This window comes from Fistularia commersonii, chromosome 15 (genome assembly GCF_037954325.1).
Source record: "Fistularia commersonii isolate RoL2024-O1a breed Wild chromosome 15, RoL_Fcom_v1.0, whole genome shotgun sequence".
NCBI lineage: Eukaryota > Metazoa > Chordata > Actinopteri > Syngnathiformes > Fistulariidae > Fistularia > Fistularia commersonii.
In genome coordinates this window covers 12,928,171-12,951,805 of record NC_141298.1, presented here as the reverse complement: position 1 = coordinate 12,951,805, position 23,635 = coordinate 12,928,171, and the positions used below count along the sequence as shown (strand labels likewise).

At 38.6% G+C, this 23,635-nt stretch overlaps 2 protein-coding genes across 8 annotated transcripts; one reads left to right on the top strand and one right to left on the bottom strand.

Annotated features, from left to right (window-relative positions):
• Positions 1–961: 961 nt before the first annotated feature.
• LOC147226599 (schwannomin-interacting protein 1) lies at positions 962–13,179 on the bottom strand. The gene is made up of 8 exons (XM_086160935.1): positions 13,046–13,179; positions 10,340–10,597; positions 9,592–9,770; positions 9,225–9,325; positions 7,985–8,066; positions 6,996–7,109; positions 6,518–6,635; positions 962–4,404 (listed from the first exon to the last, which is right to left on the bottom strand). The coding sequence occupies exons 3-8, from the start codon at positions 9,766–9,768 to the stop codon at positions 4,310–4,312; spliced, it is 687 nt and encodes a 228-aa protein (XP_086017061.1). The 5' UTR covers positions 9,769–9,770; positions 10,340–10,597; positions 13,046–13,179; the 3' UTR covers positions 962–4,309.
• Positions 12,559–23,318, top strand: LOC147226598 (PABIR family member 2). 7 transcript variants are annotated; one of them, XM_086160939.1, is made up of 11 exons: positions 13,232–13,328; positions 13,968–14,151; positions 14,242–14,326; positions 14,799–14,870; positions 17,301–17,347; positions 17,431–17,488; positions 17,841–17,905; positions 17,982–18,037; positions 18,130–18,220; positions 18,398–18,549; positions 19,836–23,318. In XM_086160939.1, the coding sequence occupies exons 4-11, from the start codon at positions 14,864–14,866 to the stop codon at positions 19,909–19,911; spliced, it is 552 nt and encodes a 183-aa protein (XP_086017065.1). In that variant the 5' UTR covers positions 13,232–13,328; positions 13,968–14,151; positions 14,242–14,326; positions 14,799–14,863; the 3' UTR covers positions 19,912–23,318. The 7 variants fall into 7 exon arrangements, with proteins under 7 accessions (XP_086017070.1, XP_086017063.1, XP_086017069.1 ...); XM_086160938.1 differs by lacking the exon at positions 13,232–13,328 and having other exon boundaries at positions 13,344–14,151; XM_086160941.1 differs by lacking the exons at positions 13,232–13,328; positions 14,799–14,870; positions 19,836–23,318 and having other exon boundaries at positions 13,344–14,025; positions 14,116–14,151; positions 18,299–19,786.
• Positions 23,319–23,635: the final 317 nt, after the last annotated feature.

Here is a 23,635-nt window from a genome sequence, read left to right as displayed (position 1 = left end):
GAATTCTTCTCAATACAAAATAAGAGTGTCTACAAGGCTGACATTTATGCCCCAATGCTTATTTGAACCAAGAAGTTTATGTGGAAACACTGTTTTTTTGTGAATTTTGGCATGTTATTATTGATGTTGATTGACCTAACTACCATCTAGGCCCGGTATGTCAAACTCATTTTGGTCCAGGGGCCACATACGGCCTGATTTGATGTCAAGGGGGCCAAACCAGTAAATTTATTACCTCAAAGTAACACTAAGTCCAAAATTTTTCCTTTGTTTTAGTGTTATAGAGTAATCAGGTAAATAATGAAAATCATTACATGTAATGAACTGTTCCTCTGAAAAATACATGACGAATTAATATTAAAAATGAATATTAAAAAAGAGTTGATGAAATAACACCCTAAAAATATTGCTGAGTTAAAAGGGAAAATCTTGTCACTGTGGGAAAATTTGCCACTCGAATTTATCAGAAAATTGATCGTTAGCATGTATAAGAGGAGGTATAATGTTTACAAGGCTAGTGGTGGCTATTCTGTTTATTAAATCAATCTTTTTCATTTTGCCCGTTTTTTAATTTTGCTATTGTTTTTGTGTTTTTTATAGAAATAAGAAAAGAAAGATCGTTTTAACAATGTCATTACATGTTTTTTTCGTCTAAAAATCATTTTGTTTTCAAATTTTTATGCAAAAAATACATTGCAAAGTTACTTTTTCATTTTTTCCTTGCCATTTTTTTTTAAGATTCAATTTCAGGCAGGGGGCCACAAAATATTGTTCCGAGCCCCAGAGTCTGAGACCCCTGATCTAGACATTTATTGAAAATAATAGTGTGTAATACACCTTCAGCTGTTCTTCAACTACACTTACAAAGGTACTCTAAATACAAGCAACAATCTTGAGATGTAAGTTTTTAAGCAAAGCGTCAAACAAGAATTCATAAAAGCATGCAACATCCGTCTTCATATGTTTTGACGACAATTTGCGTTTAATGTGAAGCAAAATTTAATGTGTTAAGAAAAGTTGCGCATGTAAATTTCTTACTTCCAAATACAAGTATTCACTTCTGCTATACAAATGTATCACTTGCTTTATAAAACACGATTTAAAAAGTACACACAAAAGGCAATAATGCAGAATTTATTTCAATAAACACTAAATGGCTTCTGGTTTAAACAAAAATTGTGTCTTTTTTCAGTGTTTTAATATTCAGGCAAAATATTTCAAGTTGAAAATCACAAGGCAAAAGTTGAGTATTTGAAAACCCCTGTTCAAAAAAATGAATAAGCACCTGAAAATGTCTCATCAGAATTGATACTACTGTCCCTTTGTCCCAACACTGGCCTCCCTCACACGTTCTCACATTGTACAAAACAGCCTTACCCAAGGATACTACACTTGGTGTCACAACCAAGTCCTCAAGGTCCTGACGGCCAGGAAGAGAAGCGATCCACCATCAACATCTGTCTATCTATCTATTCTTCCACCAGCTACATCTGAAGCGATATGGACAGCCTTCATATGTGAAGGAACCAAGGTGACTGCAAGGGACTCTAATCCAACCAAACAGGGCCAGTTGGGCCAGGCTGTGGTTGTAAAATGAAGGCAGACATGGGCCACCGACTGGTGTTTCCTCCCGAAATTGCCATTATAACCAAGAGACCTGGCCTGATGCTCTTGACCCCTTCTCTGCAGAAAGCATATATAATCGAGCTTACAGAACCCCAGGAGGATTCATTGGAGGAGGCTTGTGACAGAAAACAGCTCTGATATTCTGAGCCGGCCACCGAAGCAGAACCCCATGGCTGGGACACTGAAGTCCAACTTGAAGTCCAACTTCTACCACTAGACTGCTGAGAGATGTTGGAGTCAGGGGGCAAAAGCAGTGCACAGCCATCAAAGAACGGCAGAGACAGCAGAAAGCGGAAGCAAGTGGCTCTGGTTGAGGAGAAAAGATCCTTGCTGGGCCCCAAAGTGAAGGGCCCATGGGTATGGACTCAACATTCCTCGACTCGGGGAAGATGACAACCCTGCCTTGCATAGTCCAGGAGAAAGGGTGCCACTTTTTACAAGACAACTCCCCTGACAAAATGGGCATGGGACCCAATTTTGGGACTGATTGCCTGCAGTTGGGCGACTTAGGTGTCGGTGTGTAGAGTTAAGGCCGAAACACCCGAGGAAATTTGGGTACACTACTCAAGATGCCCTCCCAACTTCAGGTTTCTTAATGTTAGTGTCTCTTGTATGCGCTGGTACTAAGGATAACATCTTGTCCTGTGTTTACCGAATCTAGTGAAAATATTGTCAAAAGTTTATTTTATAAAAGTCCTGTCCACTCAAACTGGTCCTACATAAGTCAGATAATCTAGTATATTATCTGACATTGTTCTGTTGACATTCTTCCTTTTTCCATAATGAGTTTTAACAAATAATCAATCTAAAGTCAAATACAGTTATATTGATAGCATGTTCGCTAATATATGCCTCCAAATGTCCATCAGCTACGCACAAAACTAAACCACTAATTAACCTGCTTCCAGAACAATCACAGTATATTCGCATGTATTGCTAATATTGTGTATACATATAGACCATTTTTCAAACATTCAAAGGAAATGCTAGATTTTATTTTTCCTAAAAACCACTTTGCTTTTTTGCATTGGTCTATGTTTTATTCATATTCATTTTCCTTTTTTTTTTTTATATACTACATTGCTTCTTGTTATTGAGAAAACCATTTCAACCAAAAGACTCATTGTTCAGCTCTTCATATGAAAATATATTTAAGAATGTAAAACTTTACAAATTATTTAATACTTTACATTTGAAATGACATATTGAAATGCTACAAAAACAATAAAATGAAAAACTGCTTTGCTTACTTCAATGATGCAAAAAAAAAAAAAAGACCTTGAAATACAACCATTTATATCTGTGGAGGTTCTCAGTCATCCAGGTCATGGAGAATTCTTGTCCAAATCTTCTTGTCGTGGAGGTGAAACATCTCAAAGTGAAGAAATTGAAGTCCGGTTGCCACGACAAGAAGATTTCGACAAGAATCAACCATTTATATCTTTCTTTCAAGCTCGATTCTACATTTACAACTTAAAAACAACATTTCCATGGGACTTAATAATTGCTAACAAATTAGACAAGAAACATTTTCCCTTTAAAATACATTGTGTTACATAAATATAACATTCAACTGATACTGTATATCAACAACAGTTTTCATATAATTTAGCACACTTTTCAAATGTCTGCCAATATTTATTTTTTTTTACTGGTGATTATATTAAAAAACTTATGTGATATTACTAAACCAAATTTTTGCTGCATGATACCTGAAGTGGATAACTCACATAAACTTAATGTGAGTAAACTGCACCTGACATTTTCAGAATCAAGAGGAATACAAACAGATGTAAAGCAAAATATCTTTTGTTCTTTTGTAAATGTAGAGAACATTCTCATGCCTACAAAATCCCTCCTTTGATAAATTTGGAAAGTAGTGAGCAAAAGGAGTACAGGTGCTAACAGTGAATATTCTGAAGATATAAATATTGTTTGAAGAAGCTTCAACCAGTCTTTAAGAGTAACAACTCTATTAAAATACAATATCTCCATTAAAATCAGTTGTGTTAGTTCTTTCCACATTACCACAACAAGCAAAAGTTGAAAAGCAATACGAATTTAAGTAGGATAATTTAGAATAATTTGCAGGTGTATACATTCACTCTATACCGCAGGGGATCTGGAAACCTATCCCAGCTGTCATTTGGCAAAAGGCAGGGTACACTCTGGACTGATCACGAGTCAATCACAGGCCCCAATATTAAGATACACAACAATTCACTTTCTAATACACAAGGGGATAATTTAATCTTCAATTAAACTACGCCAAAACTTTGACTTTTAGAAGGAAACCCCCTTGTAGGAATGAAGTCGAGGTGCAAACTCCAAACAGACATTTTTTTTACAGCGAGGCGAAAACGCTAAGCACTGCACCGCCGCGCCTTCTTGCATGTATACATATGGATTTAGCAAAACAATATCAAGTCCTTTTTAGAGCTCTTCACTGTTAAACGGTGCATTATGAATGCAATTTAAAGCAGTTTTTAAATGTTGGATGATGTACAAATCTTCTTTCAAAACTGGACTGTACTGAAAAAGGATTTGATGAAATAACACTAGTTGTGACGTAGACTTACACTGACGCAGTCACAGATAGGGGCAAAAGTCCTTGAAGTCAGTGAACCTTTATGGTTCTACTTAGTTAACATGGACGATCCCATATTAATTGTGTAGCACTGTGTTAGGTGAGGTCCTGGACATCCAGCAGCATGGCGTCCTGCTTTGTCCTCAGCTGATCTCGTACAAGCAGGAGAGCCACCAAGTCTGAACTCAGAGCTGCAGGAAGAATTCAAAAGGGTAATACAGTCACTGGCACAATCACTTTTAAGTACCTTTTTCACATCAATGGTTTTAATTTGCCATGATTTAAGTCCCAAATACATCCGTGAGTTAGTATGCAGGGAGATTTCAGATTCATTTTAACAGCCGTTGACGCTCTCATTCAAACTTCCGGACAATTTAAAGTCTCCAATGAACCCTACTGCGTGTTTTGGGATGGAAAACCAAGAGGAAACCCAAGCAAACAGTCTTAAACATGCAAACTCCACACCAAAAGGCCCCCTGTTGGAAGAGAACCGTCGACCTTATTCTCATGAGATGGAATCAGAAGCCGTTTTGCCACCATGCCACCCATCAGGTCATCTTCTGGTTCGAATATCATCCAATATTGTCCTTGCTGTAGTCTGAAGTCTTAAGTTTGTTACGGTGTATAGTGTTTGTCTATATTATGTGAAAAAGATGAGTTGTTCAGTCACTTGCAAGGAAAAGGGCATACAGAACATTGAGTATAGGCGTCAACAAAATCAGTCCCGGCTGCTGGTTGAATCATGCTAAAACCACAAGCATGAAAAGACAAATTGTTCAATAAGGTCTGGATCCACCTGCAAGGTTGCCCTGTTTACACGAGCGCAAACAAGTTTTATTCAGCTTGTCTCAAAAATGTGAAAAGACCAACGCATTTGGCATTAAAATCTGTTTGAAAATCATGTAAGTACAAGAGGGAAGACATTTCTTTTGTGCCTTATTTTTAGGTGGTAATGCAAATGAGGAAGTCTACCGCTAAAAGCATTAGGCTTCTGAAGAAAATATCGCAGGTTCATGGTAGACGGCTATGGCATAATCTAGTTTAAACTATTAAGAATGTACAGGCACTCTATTCTTTTGACATCATTTGACAACTTTGGGTAGCTATGAAATTCAACATGCTGTTAACTTTCCCAAAAATGATATAAAAATGATGCAGGGACTACTGTTTGACATTACCTTCTTGGATAAAGCTATTTTTCAACCAGTCGACTTGAGATTTGAGTCCTGGTACAAGGTTGAAGCTGAAGACATTCTATACAAAATTAGCAATTAGGTGTCTTAACTTTGTTTTTCTCAGACCTTCAAACTTGACCCTGAACTGAGAGGTATTTACATATATTCATAAATCATCTGACCTGTAATTATAGGAAATTAATAATTTGACAACAAGTTTTTGTGGCATTTGAAATACATTTGCTAGGGTTTTGGGGGCCAAACTCTTGTACCTTCATTAGTGTGAGGGGATCATTTCTTAATTAACTATTCTTCATGAAAAATTAGCACACACTAATGATCAATGTAGCTGAACTACACAAAAATGACGAGTTCCCTGCAAAAACAAAGTTCTCCACTATATATTTTTAGCATTTTAATTTAGAGTCCAAAAAATCTTATTGATCTTAATATCCATTACAAATAGGTCAGTAAAATAAATAACTAAATTTCAAGTCAACACAATCTTGCTCCAAGAAAATTTAAAAAATAGAACTCACTGTTTCAATTTATTTTCCTTTTACAAGCAAATAAAAATCTCAGATGCTACTTGTGGAGTCAGTTCTTGTTTCAATTTAATGAGTTTTTTTTAGTTATTTATCTATTTACTTGTTTTTGGACAGAAAAGAGGACACAATGTACTTGTCCAAACTAGTGCTTGCACATGTGTGAAAACAAAATTGCACTGAAAAAATTGATGCACTGATATCTTGCCAAGATTAAGAGAATGACGACTGGATACTGGTATGTTATGAATGCTTTACTGCCCTTGTAAAATTAACTGGAACCAAATCAACTAGACACGCTAGATCTAAATTTGAACAAGCCGACCAAAAAGTAAGTTAGGGGTGAGATGTTCAAATGTGAATATGTCCTCAGAGGGTTTTATCTTCTGATGTAATGGTTAGGTTTTTTTTTTATGATGGTGATTTAATCTCCCTCGATCAAGAAAAATATCTGAGAAAATCTCAGAGTAGGTCCAGCCATAATGATGGAGAAGAGGCAGTAAATAGCCAAAAAAAGAAAACACAATCCATTTTGGATCATCATGTTGCCACTATTCTTCAGTCATGATAATGTTGTTTGGTACCGTGGATTTCCTGCTGAAGTGATGCTTTCAGGCATGTGAGTTGCTTCACTGTCCTTTCTAACAGCTCCCAACGCTCCAGATGTTTCCGCTTGGCACTGCTGCTGTTTGCCAGATGTTGCTACATAAACAAAGATGCAAGCACAGAGACAAACTAACACGCTCAAACACAACATACTTTGATATACTTAGAAAAAAGTGATGAACCGATACATTTTTTTTTGCTCCCATCTTCTTTATGAAGCTCAATGTAGGTATTTACATGACTCTTTGTCTCTTGGCCAGCATTCAATTGGATTCATGATAATTTACATAAAATAAATTCCGATACAGCATCATTGATCTGGTTTTAAATTCATATAAAGAAATATTGAAATAATTGAGGGTAATTAGGGGTAATTCAGACATCAGACTATCAATTAAATGTATAACAGGAACTGTTTGAGAGTAACCGATGAGTGTTTTGCTTCCTTCACCTCACCTCCTTCTCCTTCTGTTGAGCCAACAGCTCATCTCTTAGAGATCTCAGAGCTATGGTTACTTCCTGTTTTAGCCCACTGGTATGACAAGCTTTTGGGCTTTTTCCCACAGAAACCTAAAGGGAGTAAATGTGAGATCAATCAGCAACGGACTCAATGATTGCTTATTTATAATATGACCTTTCAAATCAAGCTGCATGATGTGTCCAACTTTGCGCTCAGGATGTATTAACATAATCAGCAAAAATAATTTCACAATTGATGAAATGAAAAAAAAAAAGGGTTAGTAGGAAAATACCGTATCACAAAAAATGATAAAACAATAAAAGAAAAAAAATGGCACTAATTTGTCCAAGCGGCAAAGTGATTGGAGCCAATCCCAGCAATGTAGCTTGCCTCTCGGACAAGAGACAGGGTACAAACTGGACGGGCTGCCATTCAATAACAGGGCGACACGCAGAAATATACAACCATTCCCATTCCTGGACTATTTAGAGTTTGATTAATATATTGGACATTTTTGGGCTGTGAGAGGAAACCAGTGAACATGAAGAAAAAATGGGTAGAGCATTTACAGGACTGTCTCAGAAAATTAGAATATTGTGATAAGATTTTGTATCTTCTGTAATGCAGTTAAAAAAACAAAAAATACTTTTTCATGATATTCTAATATTTCGAGAGAGGATTTTTGAGTTTTCTTAGGATGTAAGCCATAATCAGCAATATTAAAATAAAAAAAAAGGCTTCCAATATTTCAGTTTATTCGTAATGAATCCAGAATGAATGACATTTTTGTTATTGTAATTGCATTACAGAAGATAAAATGAACACTAATTAAAACAAGTAAATGGTGATGGATGTAAGTCCTTAAATATTTGAGCGCCAATTCAAATATTTCAGCGTTGCACAACCTCAACATTGAAAATATGGTCAAATTCATGACTTTTTGCTTCTGTTTAACTGGATTTAATTCAAACAAAGGTTTCATGACCTTTTTCTTGGTGACTTGCTCCTCATCTTCGCTGTCACTGTCGTTGATGTAACACAGCTGTAGGTTTCTGTGGTTGGTTAATCTGTGTACACAATTATAAACACAAATACCTCAATGAACATATTGATGATTAAATTATTTTCTACCAATAGCCGTACACAGGGACATGGTGAGTCTATAGCTACACCCGGCTGATATTGGGCAAGAGCCAGAAGCATGATGCCTCTCTACACTTTCTAAAGTCTCCACTCAACATCCAGTTTTCTGCTATTGTTGAGTATTTCTTTCGATACTTGACCCTTTACTCTGCATGGCTGTAGGTCTCGCAAACTTTAGCCACAACAATGTTTGGTAGAATCTTAGATATTGAAGAGCTGTGGGGGTAAAAGATGAACCAAAATAATGTGCACCAGAATGATTGCAGTGAATAGCAGAGATTAGTAAGTGAGGAGGACACTGAAGAGGATGACGAGTGGAAAGGCAGTTCAGTTCCTGATGATAAACTTGTGGAGGTGCGGAGTGACTAGGAGAGGCAGCGGGTTAGATTACACAGAGGAGGGATGGTGGGATTGGAGATGCCAGGCCGCACGTCTAGAGGAGGACCAAAGACAAGATTTATGGATTTCGTGAAAGAGAACATAATGTTAGTTGGTGTGAGAGAAGAGGATACGGCGAATTGGGTTAGATGGGGGAGGTTAATTCGCTGTGGCGACCCCTGATGGGAAAAGCCGAAAGGAGAAAATAAGATCAGAATGACTGCAGGCTTTTAGAAACCCATAAATATGTGCTCTTATTGTACAGGAAACAATTGTGGGGCGGATACAGTATATGTAACCAGCTATGACAACGATGGCTACATTGCCTACCAATGTACATTTTGAAAGTCTCAGACAAGCACGCGTTTGTTCACGAGTCGTTGGGAGCTGTGTCTGGAAGATGCCCCTTCAAGCTTAGGACTGACATGGATTCAGTTGCAATAAATGTTATGAAAATGAAGTTGACTCATACAAAATATAAATACATGGTGTCTGAAGGTTCTCTGCAATTGGACAAGCAAACAATCTTATGGCTGTACATATTTTTGTGTTTAGGTACTCAACATCAAAACATCTCATTTGTTGAGCCAAGACTCACTGGAGTCATTTATTGGTTGTACTTTTTTTTTTTTAATTTTTTTAAATCGAGAGATTTTTTCGACATCATCAGAAAGACAGTTGGGTCCCAGAAAATCAGCTATCACCGTGATGTGATGACAGCAACGCGACAATTCCAGAAGCTATCTTCCCGTAGAGCTCGCCACTCGTCTCCTTGACTTTCTTCCAGCTTGATCTCTCGCCCGCTCTGCAGGAACAGGTTGATATGAACGCTAACTCAAAACAAAACTGGAAGCAAACGACTTTACATGTGACAACAGCATGAGGAATAAAGTCTTAAAATGTACAAGAATAGTCATTAGAAACTGTATTTTTCTTTGACATATACCACTGATTTCCGTGTCAATTTTTGTAAATTTCTTTGCGGCGTGATTTCAGTTTTTCCTGCGTTTTTTAACTGAATAACTTGCAAAAAGGTTAATCTGACTTTAAAAAGAAAAGAGATGAGTTGACCTTTGACCTCTCCCTCCTCTCCTGCTCCTGTTTCTCCAGCTCAATGATCCACTGGCTCAGGTCCTCCCAGTGCATAACGGGAAGGTCCTGATGATCCACGAAGGAAGCTGCTGTCGTGTGATGAGGAAGCTCCTCTTCTTCTACTTTCTCCTCTGACCTCTCTTTCTCCCCCTCCATCTCTGGAGCGGTTACAACACAAAACTGATATTGTGCCTTTCTGACATTTGGTGGAGAATTATGTGGAAGTTAGAAAAAAAAATAACTGAGGAGTAATTGAAGTAAGTCATTAATTGAATTGAGCCTGTAGTCATTTCAAAAAGAAGTTGTGAAACTTTTAGTTGAAAGGGCTTACTATTTCAAGCGAAAAATAACATTTTGAGGACAATTTCTGGGATATCTTGTTTAAAAAAGGAACAGCATATACTTCACAGGCTACATAAATATTTTATCAAGTCAATATCTTGGCGATATGTTTACAGATACATACATGTATTTATCCATACATATAAAGTAACTCTTCATATATGTCATTTCATTTCATTTCAGAATGGCGACTGTAATTGTTTTTTTAAAGCACGATTTTGAGTATCAACTAGTACACAGAAAATGTTTGAATATATTGTACCTTTCTAGGCATAAAATATCAACTTGGGAGTTTATTAGAGTGCATCAAACTGCTAAATCTCAATATGCCTTGAACGTCTAGCCGGTGTGAAGAGTTAAGTAATCCACACAGCAGTTTGCATACTTAGTCTGCAGTTGTTTAGCAGCTGCGGGGACTTTCGGAGCCTTTTATCCGGTAACCAGTAACGTCCATGCGGATCCGGATCCCTTTAACATGTCAGCGTCCGTTTTGTCCACGGCTCCGCAAAGCGACTCCTCTTGTGTTCGCACCTTTTAATGAATTCATCTGTTGAAGTGGCCTAGATGTTTTAGTGAGACCCCGAGTAATGGAAGGCAGGACCGTCCCTCTTCCTCCGCCCTCTTCCGCTGTTCTCTCTGGCCTCTGGTGTGGAGACAACCGAGAAAGAGGGACCCCGCCATGGAGTTATAAATAGGTGTACGACTTTGTGCAGAAGCACGTTTTAGATACGTCATCCTCTCTCTTGTTCAGCTACAACGGGAAACTCGTGTAAAATAATCTTTAAGACTTCCTTTAAATTAACGGGACATTGCTCGGAATCTTATATGAAAACACATGAATGAAGAAATGGTAGAAATATTTGTGATAATATACAATATTTATGAAAAATATATATAAATAAATAACCCCCACCTCCAAAACACACACAAACAACAGCATGAAAATATTACAAAATTTGAAAATGACTGAGAAAACAGCTGCAAACTGAAATGTTAGATTTTATTCTTTTTGTGACAGCAATTTCATTATATTAATGATTAAATGCATGGAAAGTCACAAATTCCACACAGAGAGGTTCCCCTGTGTGAATCAAACCAAGGTCCTTCTTGTTGTGAAGCCAGAGCGCCAACCACATATTTAATACATTTATTTTTTGGTTGAATTAGTCAATAAAGATCAAGGAAGATATCTTGTATTTTTTAAATGATCGATTATACTCAAAATGATGGTATGATACTAATAATGTGTTTTTGTAGCGGCCAGGTCACAAGGTGTGTCATAGTTCTTGTGTTTAAATCATTGTAACACACTTTTAAACACAGCTTTAAAAATGTATTTCAAACCCAAATGAATTTAACTTGCTTTTTAAAGTGCCATCTCATAACGTAGGTGTGTTGTTGAAAAAGATGGTGTCTATGATTCAATTACTGAGTCTGGGGGCAGTGAACGGGTTAAATACTGGCCTTTCAGAATCCCCTTGAAACACTTTTCTCTGCTGATGACTCCAGCAGATGGAGTTTCGACCAACCGAAAACAATTTATTGTAACACCAAAGAAACTGCAGCTTCCAATTAAATCCATTAAGTCAAGTCAAAAGTTTATTTATATAGTGCCAAATCTCAACAAAGTTGTCTGATGACACTTTATACGTAGAGCAACCTGAAGCAAACTCTTTAAAATGATTTACAAAAACCCAACTTTCCTCAATATCATGTGCCTGGCGAAGGTGGCAAGGAAAAGCTGCAGGAATCTTTGACAGCTCCAAGCTCATACAAAATGAAGACGACCTGAAGTTACTATCATGAATTGGTGAAGGGTCAAAAGTGCAGACAGGACAGGAAGAAAGAGAGGAAGAAGAGAAGTGCATCTTGGGACATCTCCATTTGTTATCTTTAACAACAAAAAGAGGGTGTCTGTTCCCTTTTAGAGCTCTACTGATGTGCCACTCCATAGTTTATGATATTCTTGTTTTGTATTCATTATAAGAATCTCTAAGGATAGTCACTCCCTTTCCTGGCTTCATGTTAACTGCAGTTGTTGTGACTGTATTTTGTTATTTTATTCAATTAAATTCCTTACGAGTCATTTGATAGTTCAGTCCAAAGTGACATACATTTTTCTGAAGGTTATTATTTCAGCAAGAAAAAAAAACGGAAGGGTCTTCATGAACTGGAAAACCTCTTAAGTTCAATTTTAAACCATTAAACATTAGACTGGAATTTGATCTGGCTATCACTTGCAACAATATCACCATTAGTTAATATTGTTTTCATTAATATTACAATAATAAGACGGCCGAATATTCACCATCAGAATCTGTCTTTCATGACTCCTTCCAATATCAACAATTTTCAAACAGTTTGGCTTGTAAATATTCATTTTAAGATGTCACACGGTAACCGAAAATGTTTCTATTGCCACTTATAATAAAATGAATAAAGACTGAAAAATGTCTAACTGAAATTTCAAATGGGATTAAAACTAAAAATCAATAAACAATAATAATTATGCATAGGCGTTATTAATTCGACTTTCTTCCTGAAGCTGCAGCTTGGATGGAGTTCTCCGTGCGGCCAGACTACAGCGCTGTTTTCCCAATTGGTGGTCTACCTCTATTTGGTGAAAGACTATTTTGTAAAAAATCTTTCAAACTTAATTTCCACCAGTTCTTAACTGTTGCGGGGCCTGTGTTCGGAACTTGAAGGAGCTGTTTGTCCGATTTTTGTCGACGACGGGAGAAGCAGTTTAGCCTCCACTGCTACGGGCTGTTGCGTCGCGGTTTTCTATCTCTAACGTGAGCCTTTTTCTCCATTTTTTACTGTGTACCAAGTTAGCCCAATAGCTACCCTAAAAGTGACGTCAACAGTACGGGCTCGAAATAAAAGTTTACCCTCCGTGGCAGGATTATCAGTTGAGTATAAACTATACGTCCAGTGGGAGTAATTTTATCGTTTTTGCGTTTTTTGTTTTTTTTTTTATTATTTTTTTTATTGGAGTCATCTCCATTTGTTGAATTCGGGCAGCAGCACTAGCAGCAGTAGCCGCGGGTGGGTTTTCGGTGAGACACGACTCTTAAATTCAAACACGTACTTTCCTTTCTCGGTGGAAATGCGGTAGAAAGAAGTTACACTCCGTTTTAAGCCCGCTGGCTGGGCGGCTTGGGGTTTTCTGTAAGTGAGGCCTGCGGGTCAGGCTTCGACCGGCCTCGAGTTGAGTCCAACGCCGTCAAGCAAACATCGGAGACCGGCAGTTACGCCGCCTCCGCCGGGCCCGCGGACCTCGAAATGGAACGGATGGAAGTGGACCAGTGCGCAGGCGCATCTGGCGGGGCATTACGTAGGTCAAACAGCGCCCCCATGATCACGACTGTCAGGTCAGTTGTGTCACACACAGTGCTAACATCAACTTTTATTTAGTAAATCTCAGTCATAGATTTAGTGAAAGAGGACATGAAGTTAGTCGGTGTAAGAGAAGAGGATGCAGATAGGTGTGGGTAAGATGGAGGTAGATGATTTGCAGAGGCGATCCCTGAAGGAAACAGCCCCAAAAAAAAATGCTAAAGTGTAGGGAAAGGGTAAATGTGTGATAATGTCTAGGAGTAACTGCTAAATTGGGCTGACATTTGATACTCAAAAAAAGAACATGTATGGTGATTCTGAAAGACCCCACCACCAACACCTCAATGCATATAACAAGAAAGACCAAACAGTGCAATCACACGTTAGATGTTTTTGAGAGAAAGTTAGAGAAGCCAGACTGAGATGGGACAGTGAATATATTGGTAGACGGATGCTGGAATTGGAGCTGCCGGGCAGGAGGTCAAGAGGAAGACCAAAGAGAAGATTTATGGAAGCAGTGAGAGAAGATATGAAGGTCGTTGGTCTGAGAGAGGAGGATACAGAGAAAAGAGTTAGATGGAGAAGGTGGATTCGCTGTGGTGACCTCTGAAGGGAAAAGCCGTAAGGAGAAGGAGACCAAATAGTGCAATCACAGAATACAATAATGTTTTCAGGTTTGTCTCAATGAATAAATGACTACAATGACAATCCACTGCATCTTTAAAAAGCCAAGTAATTATACTACTTCTTACACAAAAAGTCACAATATGTCATTTATTTATTTGTTTGTGTGTTTATTCGGTTGTTTGTTTTCTCTTAATGTCAAACACTTGACCGCTGATCTTTGGACTGAGCCTGGTACGCAACCTAATTTATTTGTTAAGAGTCCTCCTCCTGTTTAGTGTCAGTTATACAGTTTTACTGATTGTATAAATGTGTCTCTCTCAGTGATGGTATGGCAGTCCTTAGTCCAGCAGTTTCAGCCCGGCATAGACGCAGCAGCGTGTCTATAAACCCCAGTTGTCCCTCTCAGGTCAGTGCATGTCTGTTATTCCATTGTAGCATTTTTTTGCAAATTTTCTGTCCAGTTCAGTTTCATTTTTTTTTTCCCAACAAACACCGATAAACCTGCCGGTAACAAAAGATGATGAAAGAGCCAACAACTGTAGAGCTAGATATTTCTCGGTGAAATTAAAAGAATTACTTTATATTTCTACCTTGCCGTTAAATACATATTGCTTTGCTTAGATAATTTAGTCAGAAAATTTAGAGCGAGACCATCTAACATTTCAGCAATATAGTCATAGTATTTGAGAAAAAGTCAGACATTCTCAAGATATAATAGTTTTGTTTTTGTTTTTTGCTTTTTTGTTTTGTTTTGGACAATGACATTGTCATTTTGTGGTAAATGTAAGAGATTTCTTTAGAATAAATATATCATCAAGGTCCCACAAGTGAAGCTTGTATAGTAAAACATTTTCCCTCACTTCCTGTTTTTTTTTTAGCATTCAGCCACTGTTCAGCCCTATTTTGGATTCTGCATGGCTTCATTATAAGATTTTTTCTCTGAATGACTAGTAAGAACCCCTCTCTTTCATTTATTTTTGTTTTCAGAGTTTTAAGTCCATACTTGGTTAGTTAAGTGCATCAGATAAAAAGAAAGTTGAACATAGTTTTATATGGGTGTGAAAAATCATGTAATTTTAGCCGTTTTATTTTTCTAAGATTTCCCCTTGGGTTTACAGCCTCTTTGCTTTCTGTTTTATGATGTTTACCTGTCTAACCCTAGTTGCAAAATATATTATTCATCACAGCAAAATATATTATTCATCAACTATATTAAGGTCGTCAACCAAATATGCAGCATGTCAGTTTCATAGCTTTTGTTTTCCCTTTCCCTTTTGCTTCTGTCAGCTTGTCCACCCATCCTCTCTCTCCCTAAGTGCAGACAGATCTGAGGGAAAGGGAAAGGTTATAATGTTCTGTAGCAATGGAGTCAAATGCTGAAACGGGATTTAGGAATTAGAACATTTAAACTTTTGTTTTAAATAGCATGATTAAAAATTGAGTCTGTTAGTTGAAATTCCAACCATCCATTTTCTGCTGCTTATCCGGGGTCGGGTCACAGGGGCAGTGTGCCGGGGGAAATTTATTGCAGACACTTGTAGCTGATCCTGTACTTTTGGTCACTACTCACGGCTTGCGACCATAGGTGAGGGTAGGATCGAAGAACAACAGGTAAATCAAGAGTTTCGCTTTTTGCCTCAGCGTCTTCACCACGACAGCCTGATCCGTTTGCCAATCTCCTGCTTCGTTCTTCACTCACTTGTGAACAAGACCTTGAGATACTTGAACTCCTCTTTTTGGGGGCAGGATCTCATCCCTTACCCAGGGAGAGCATTCCACACTTTGCTGGTGGACAACCATGATTTTTTAATTGGAAGTGCTAGTTCCTGCTCTGCCAATCCAGAGGAACTCTCAACACAATTTGTGTTTCAACACAGTTCAGTGCTGCAGGGGCTTGTCAACCAAAGGAGTCCCACAACATCCAGAGCCTTGAGGAACTCTGGATGGCTCTCATCGACCCCTGCGCCCTGCCTCTGAGAAGCTTTTAGACCACCTCCGAGACTCCTCAGCCCCAGAGATAGTAGAGCCAAACCCCAAGTCCCCAGTATCTTCTCTGTTATTCGTTGTTATATAGGATTCTTTCTTAAAATTAGAAATTGAAATCTCCCCACTGAGTGGCAATTACAGGCACATTCTATTCTATCCTTCAACTCGCTGCCGGTATCTACCAAAGGGTTCAGGAGTTACCATCATGACAGGCCCCTACCACGTTATGGCCACACATCTGGTCAGCCAACTTGACAATGTAGGCACAAGACATGTCCCAATTGGACTCGATGTCCCCCACATCCCTGAGATGTGGTGAAAGTTATGCCAGAGGTAGGAGTTGATGCTCCTTCGTCAGAGAGGGGACTTCGCTCAATATTCCCAGCAGACCAACAGATGTTGGTCAGAGCCAGCACACCACCAGGTTCTGATCACTTGACAGCTCTTCCTTTTGTCTTCACCCAAGTGCCCAAGGCATGCAGCCCCAAGTCTGATGGCAAAACCGCAATGTCGATCACCAGAACTGCGGCTTTGGGTGTCTAGGTGCCAAGTACGCATATGGATACCCTTATCTAAATATGGTGTTCATCATGGACAATCCACCGCAAGCACGGAATTCCAAAAACAAAACACCTCTTGGGATCAGATCAGGGGTTCCCTTCTGCTCACATCCTTCCAGCCCTTAATTGGGCATTATTGACCATGAGACCATTGGAGTCCCCCAGCAGAACAGGGTAGTCTTTGACAGGAGCACTCTCTGGTACCCCTTCAATGGACTCCAGAGATATTGGATACTCTGAGCTGCTGTTGGGTACAAAGATACAAACAAACCACTACCCCCACCCAAGGGTAAAAATAGGCTTCTGTAGTTCACATGCTTTGGGCCTTAACCCCACAAAGCCAGTGGGCCCACTCTTGCTTGCCGCCTCTCTCTGGGGGGCACCTCCAAAATGGAAGAGAGTCCACCCCCACTCAAGGAGACCGGTTCTAAGGCTGTGCATTAAGGCAAGCCTTTACTACATCTAACCAGAGCACGCCCACCTAGACTCCTTTCTAGCCAGAGGTGACGTTCCACGTCCCTCCGAGGCAGGTACTGCAGTCCTGCCTTTGGCCATTACGCAGCTCACACTGCATCCGACCCCCTCGGCCACCTTATGAGTGCTGAGCACATGGGAAGTAGTTTTATTCAATTTGTGAATATATCCTACTTGTGTGATTATATATTGGATGAAAATTCATTCTTAGGAAAGTTGTAATTTGGTGATTCGTTTAGTTATTTAAATGTCTTATTCAGCTTCTACTGAACCATATGGTATTGTAATTTGTAGAAAATAAACCCCTTGCCTGTTGATAATTTGCACTTCAAGTCGAGTTGAAAAATGTATTTACTACAGGAAGACGTAATGGAGTCAACACTCAGAGGCAATCTGCAGAGACTCAGGTAAGACACCCTGAACACATATAATCAACATTCACATCATCGCAAGATTTATCCTAATTAAATGAACCTCTCTACCCTCCCAGTGCTTCCAATCTGATCACTGTTCCTCCAGTCAGCCAGTGGTACAACCAAACAGCTTTGGTGAGCAAATTTTATATTACTTTGATTGTATCTCTCAACTTTAATTACTGGCAGGCTAAGTCTGATTGCAATCATGTATTCAAGAAATCCCGGTTCCTGTTTCGTAAAAGTAATGTTGAAAAAAGACTCCATGTTCTAAGAATTTTGACACTGATTGTCCTCGATGCTTTGAATTTTAGAAAGTCATATGGATTACACCAGATAATCATATCAAATTCCAAATCAGACAGACTGAATGATCAGTCTCGTTAGGTTGAATTCACAAAAGACGCGTGGAAAGCAGATCAACTATAAATCTCACTTAAGCTAAGATTTCAAGTCCAAAAGTCCTTCGTTTTTTCTTTTTTTTCAGTGGTTTCAATCGCAGGAAAGTGGCATCACACCAAACTCCTCCCCAAGTCCATCCAGGAGGTTCAGGTAAAAAGGGAGACCCTCGATCATTACGTTCTGCTGGTGTGTTTTGTGGAAACTTCATGTCTCCTTTTTCCACCAGACCAGCAATCAGTGCCACTGTGAGTCGGCCTGCATTAACACCCCTCAAGAGGAAAGGTAATAAAATACAAAAATTAAGCAATCAAGAGTTGTGATGATAATATTTGTAGTACTTTTTGATTTTGGGATCCCCCCATGTCTACTTTCAGGGGGGGTGGAATCAGACAGTCCACCCAAGAAGCTTTTTGTTACCGGTGTAGCAGACTCCATACACTGCAACAGCAGCAGCTACACAGTCAGGTGAGGATCAGTTTACACAAAACAATTATAATCACTAGGTGACTAGAGGTGATAAAATCTACTCCCCTCTCCTCTCAGTGTCTCTCAGGAGACTGCTGACTCCCCCATTGCTGAAGGCACCAGTCCTCAGTCCAGTCCGTTGTCTCTTTCGCCTCTCCCTACCTTCACCCCCTTCAGCTCCCATCAGCACCCTGGACACTAAACCCCCATTCCAAGAGTCTAGACTGTCACTGTGTTGGCCAGCGGCTCTCAGGAGTAGCAGCAATCCAGTCCCCACAACCACATCAGACCATAGTCTCAATCCCCATCCTAGTGTCTTGGATTCCTCTGTGAGTAAATTGCGCAGGACAGTTTTCGCTTTGTATGCCCGGATATTTTCACTCCTGACGACAGGGACCGCGTGTGTTCCATTTATGTTCTCCCGAATGTCAAAGGTCAAAGCGTAGTCATCAGTACCAGTGCTCCACCATACATTGTAATAAGAGCTAGAGATGCCATTGAGTTGTAAAAAGTTTCAATGTTCCAGTCATAATTAGCTGAACCTGAATTAAACACTCCACACTTCCAAAACATTTGCTTCATACCACAAGAAAATCAAGTTCTAAATGACCCTATTTGGAAAGTGTATTCAGAACAGACATTTCCACAATCCATTAACAATCAAACTCTGTGCATCTGACGCTTATATAAACCCAAATAAACTAAAGTTCCATATTGATTAAGATGCAAAAGTCACAGAATGAAGGGCTGAATAATTCATTTATTTGAGAAAGTAGATATTTCTCCCCAGCTTTCCTCATAAGTCCTGGTCCCACATTAGTCCTTTGTAAGGGACTTGCTACGCTAACTAATTTTAGTTGTTGTCTTAACGTTGTCTGCTGCACTGTTGCAACTCCATACAATGCCTTTGAAAATCTGACTTGCCTGGTAGTGTAAGTAATTTACAGTGACTTATGAGGGATCTGAGAAAAAAAAACACTCTTTTTTTGTGGGGGGAACAGAGAGTAGAAAATGTCATGAGGTTACAGCCGATGAGTCTGGAGAATCAAAGGAGATAAGTGATGGTTGGGAAAGGGGCCTTTGGTCGGAAAGCTGGATCCAACTGGGCTGATTCCACCAGGAATCTGTCATCGCAGCAATAAAATGAAAACTAATTCACCCCGAGTATTTTTCGCAAACTCCTTCCGTTCGTTTGTGGTGGCCGGCCGTGTACCTGGACGATGACACTTGGTTCCATAGTGACTGTTGTGACTAATCGGTTTTCTTTGTCACAGATTGGGTTTATTTGTAGTTTAGCTCTCGGTGACTATTGACAGTTGGACCATCTAATACCTGCTCCATCTTTTTCAGGCTACAGCATTCAATTGTACCCATTGAGTGTGTAGGAAATGACAGCATTCTTTCCCATTTAAGTTGCATTTATTAATATAGTTTGTTTTCTTTTGTCTTTTCTACAGTAAAGAAACCATACATACTTCTGCTTCACAATTCAAACACATCTTTTATATTTGTTTTTAAGATGTCCCAGACTACTATCTCTCGATATACTTAAAGAACTGATCATCACCTCTTTGTGTCTTCATTTTTCTTTCTTCTCTCACTTTTACACTCATAGCAAAACCCCTTCTGCTATTGAGGAGGTAAGTCTTCAGGCTGGCCACGGCTCAGTATTTTCATTTGCCAAATTTTAATTGAAACATTATGGATGTTTTGTCATTAACATGAATATTAAACTAAAAAAAGCAGTCTATTTAATTGACTTTTCACCGTTTGGACTGTGAGTTACATGATGTTCTGTTGCACATATTTGAAGTTTATGCGATGATGAAGATATTAATGATAGTGATAATAATAACCATCGTAAGAAACAAATTCACATTGTTCAGATGTGGCCGTTTGTTTAAGAAATATCAAGAAGCCACAGGGGTCATGTTAAGGTGTGTTCTTCTGGAAGCAAATCAGATACTCAGCGGAAAAAAATTATCTCAGCAACATAATACAAGACATATCAAATCCAGATACTCTTGTTCGTTTCTTATTTTTGTACAGTAATGGGAAGAAACTTATCACATACAAACATTTTATATGGATATATATTTACATTTATAGCACTAGCAATGAATTATTTGATATGATTAATGCTATTTTTGAAAGGTCAAATCGGTGATGTTATTCCTTTGCTGAAATTCCTGGGAAGGGTTCGTAAGGTCAAGGCAACATCAAGCATATCCCTTTGTCATTGACACACAATTCTAAAAAAATTGTATAATTAAAAAGGAGTAACGTCAGAATCTTCTCCCTTTTTTTTTTCAATGTAATGGCAGATGAAATTATGAGGGCATTTGTTGTCAATAATAGTGTTGTTTTCAAAATCAATTTTAATATATTTTTATAGTTGTTTTTTTTTTTCTTTTAATTATTTCAGGAGGTGAGTTATTTTAATCGAATGAGTTTAAATGAAGTTTTTTTTTTAGGAGGAACTGCATTTTTTTAATTTAAGCAGGCTGCGATTAACCACTATATCTTATCAATAGCAAAACAAAACACATTTGTTTAAATAGTAATTGTATCTGTTGCAACCAAAAAATTAACATTTTTTTTCTTTCACTGTGCGTAACATGAATAGTCAGTGCAGGACAGAAACTCCTACCACCCACCCCCAACACCACACACGCACACACATGCCCAGAAGAATATGCCTTCTCCAGGTCCTAGTAAGAGAGAAGTACTAGTCTCCCATTCCATGGTCTGGATTGAATCTTCATTGTTCCTTCCGGATCAAGGGTTTGACAGTCTTTTTTTCTAGTAATCAAGTGTGAGCTACTTTGGGAGACAGAGCAGTTTGATCCCCATGTACGTAAACACACTGCCCCTTCCTCCAACACACACTTGCTGTCTTGGTTGCTGCACAGCTCTGCCTTGCTTCTGTCTTTGCCTAAGACATACACTGGGAAGAACAAGTATTTGCTACATTGCTGATTTTTCTTTTCCCACTTACAAAGCATGTAGAGGTCTGTCATTTATATCATAGTTACTCTTCAGCTGTGAGTGATGGAATATAAAACAAAAATCCAGAAAGTCACATTGTATGATTTTTAAGTACGCTCATTCACTTGCATTTTATTGCATGACATAAGTATTTGATACATCAGAAAAACAGAAATTAATATTGGTACAGAAACCTTTACTGGCAATTAAGTAAGGAGTTCAAACTGGTTCAGTTAATACAGGTAATACAAATAGGTCTGTGAGAGACGGCATTCTTACTGGTTGGTAGGCAATCAAATACTCAAGTCGTGTAATAAAAAGCAAAATAATGATTCAAAAAGTCACACAATATGATTTTGGGGTTTTTGATAAATGATAAAAATGACAGACCTCTACATGCTTTGCAAGTGGTTGAAAAATCAGCAGTGGATCAAATATTTGTTCTCCCCGCTGTACGTCGAATGACATGATTACAAACTAAATCATTGAGGTGTTTTATTACCATGTCCACTTAAGAACAACCGTATGCCTGAACACGGTGTTGCTTTACACAGACGTCCTCACACACACAGACGCTCATACAAAAACATCCGCCTAAATTTCCTCATTGTTGACCATAAGGGCATTGAACTCTCCGACAAGACTTATGGTTTTCCCATTTCATGTTCCATCCATTTGTACTGTGTCTATGGAGGGTCTGAATCATCCACTTCATGGTTAATTCTTGTTGAAATCTTTTCGTGGCATCTGGACTCGAATTTGTTCCCCTTTGAAGACGTTTCACCTCTCGTCCACGAGGCCTTTTCAATTCAAATGGTCCGTTGGACATTTCCAAATATAACTGCTGGGGTTGGGGACCGGTCTGAGTTGCAATGTCTTATTATGTTAATAGAGAGCTGTTTTGCGGAAACTAGGTTGAATGGGGTTGTTAATTTATACTTGTATTTATACTGCCCATCCTATGACTCATAAGAAAGTTGGATCCTGTAAAAGACTGTTTACATTTAAACTATTCTCAAAGATCTCCTTCCTCACAAATAACAAAGCATTGTGAGTTATGTTAACAAACTTAGTGAACAGCAGTCGTATATTCACTTCACAGTAGCAACATTAAGTTTAACATTTGTAAGCATTAGTCTGACCCCTCATTGTAGTGTCTAAACTAACATTAGCAATACAACAGTGACATCTATGGGTATGAAGATGTCACTAATGACAAAATGCAACACCCCTTTAATATTTCGTCACCCTCTTAAGATAATCGCCTAAGTCATTTTTTCACATTTTTCAGGAAACACAAAAAACTGTACTTATTGACACACTCTTGACATAGGCAATTTCTACTAAAGGGGTAGAATGGCATCTGTTAAACTGAGGATGTAGGCAATTTTGCCAGAGTTGGTCAGCATCATGAGGGGATGATTTAGGCAAAAAAAAACATTTTTGTGAAAAAAACCACTTTTTTGATTATTTTAAGAGGGTGACGATGTGGTGGTTCAGAGACCCTACCAAAGGCAGATGCACCTGTTAGCACAGCTCCCATCAACACCGGTAACACAAAGTGCTCTGATTCCAATCGCTGACTTTTATTTCCAGGATTTTACCTATACTTGAGAAAAATTTTATGTTTTCTTGGCACATTGAAAAGTTGTAGATTTGATCGATTCCTATCACACACATTTGAGTCCCTTTGAGGTTCAATATGATGTTTGTGGCATTTTTCATCCCATTAATCATAAGATCATATATTTATATGATGTATTACCCTAGTTTGTCTGATTGAAATCCTACTAGCGATCAAATTCCAGTGCACAGATTTCATGAAGGCATCTGTTTGGAGGGTCACCAGTCAATATTTTGTTCAGGGTTTCAAGAGTCGGCTGCAGATCAGCGTCCAGGTCTTACACAGCTGTGTACTTTTACTAATCCATTACATGCCATAGTTAGCCCTGCTATCGGTAGAAGCAAATGCTCACTAGTGGACTTTTATATTTTTATTGCCGGCCAATTAAACTATCAATGGTATTGTTCTGACGAATGCATTGGCGATAAGTCAGCTCTATAACAGCAACAACTGTTCTATTTTTTGTAATCTTTTCAGCCCCTCCAATCTAGAATGTAAGGGCATTTTAGTGTCAACAATTGTGAATTTCTTTTAGTATGAATTTAACTTTGTTATGTTTTATCCACAGTTGATGGTGAAGTGGGACATTAATCCCCTCACCTGACTCCTAGCCAATAATAGCCGAGGGGGAAAAAAATAAAGGGTAGAAAAGGAATACTGAGTCAAAACAACTCATCCACAAATTCATTTAGGTGTTCAAGAGGTGTAACCCAACTTTAAAACAATAAAATGTGTGTTATTACATTTCTTAGCACTCCCACGGCCTCTTTTTGTAAGTGGGAGAATTCATGAATACGGATCTA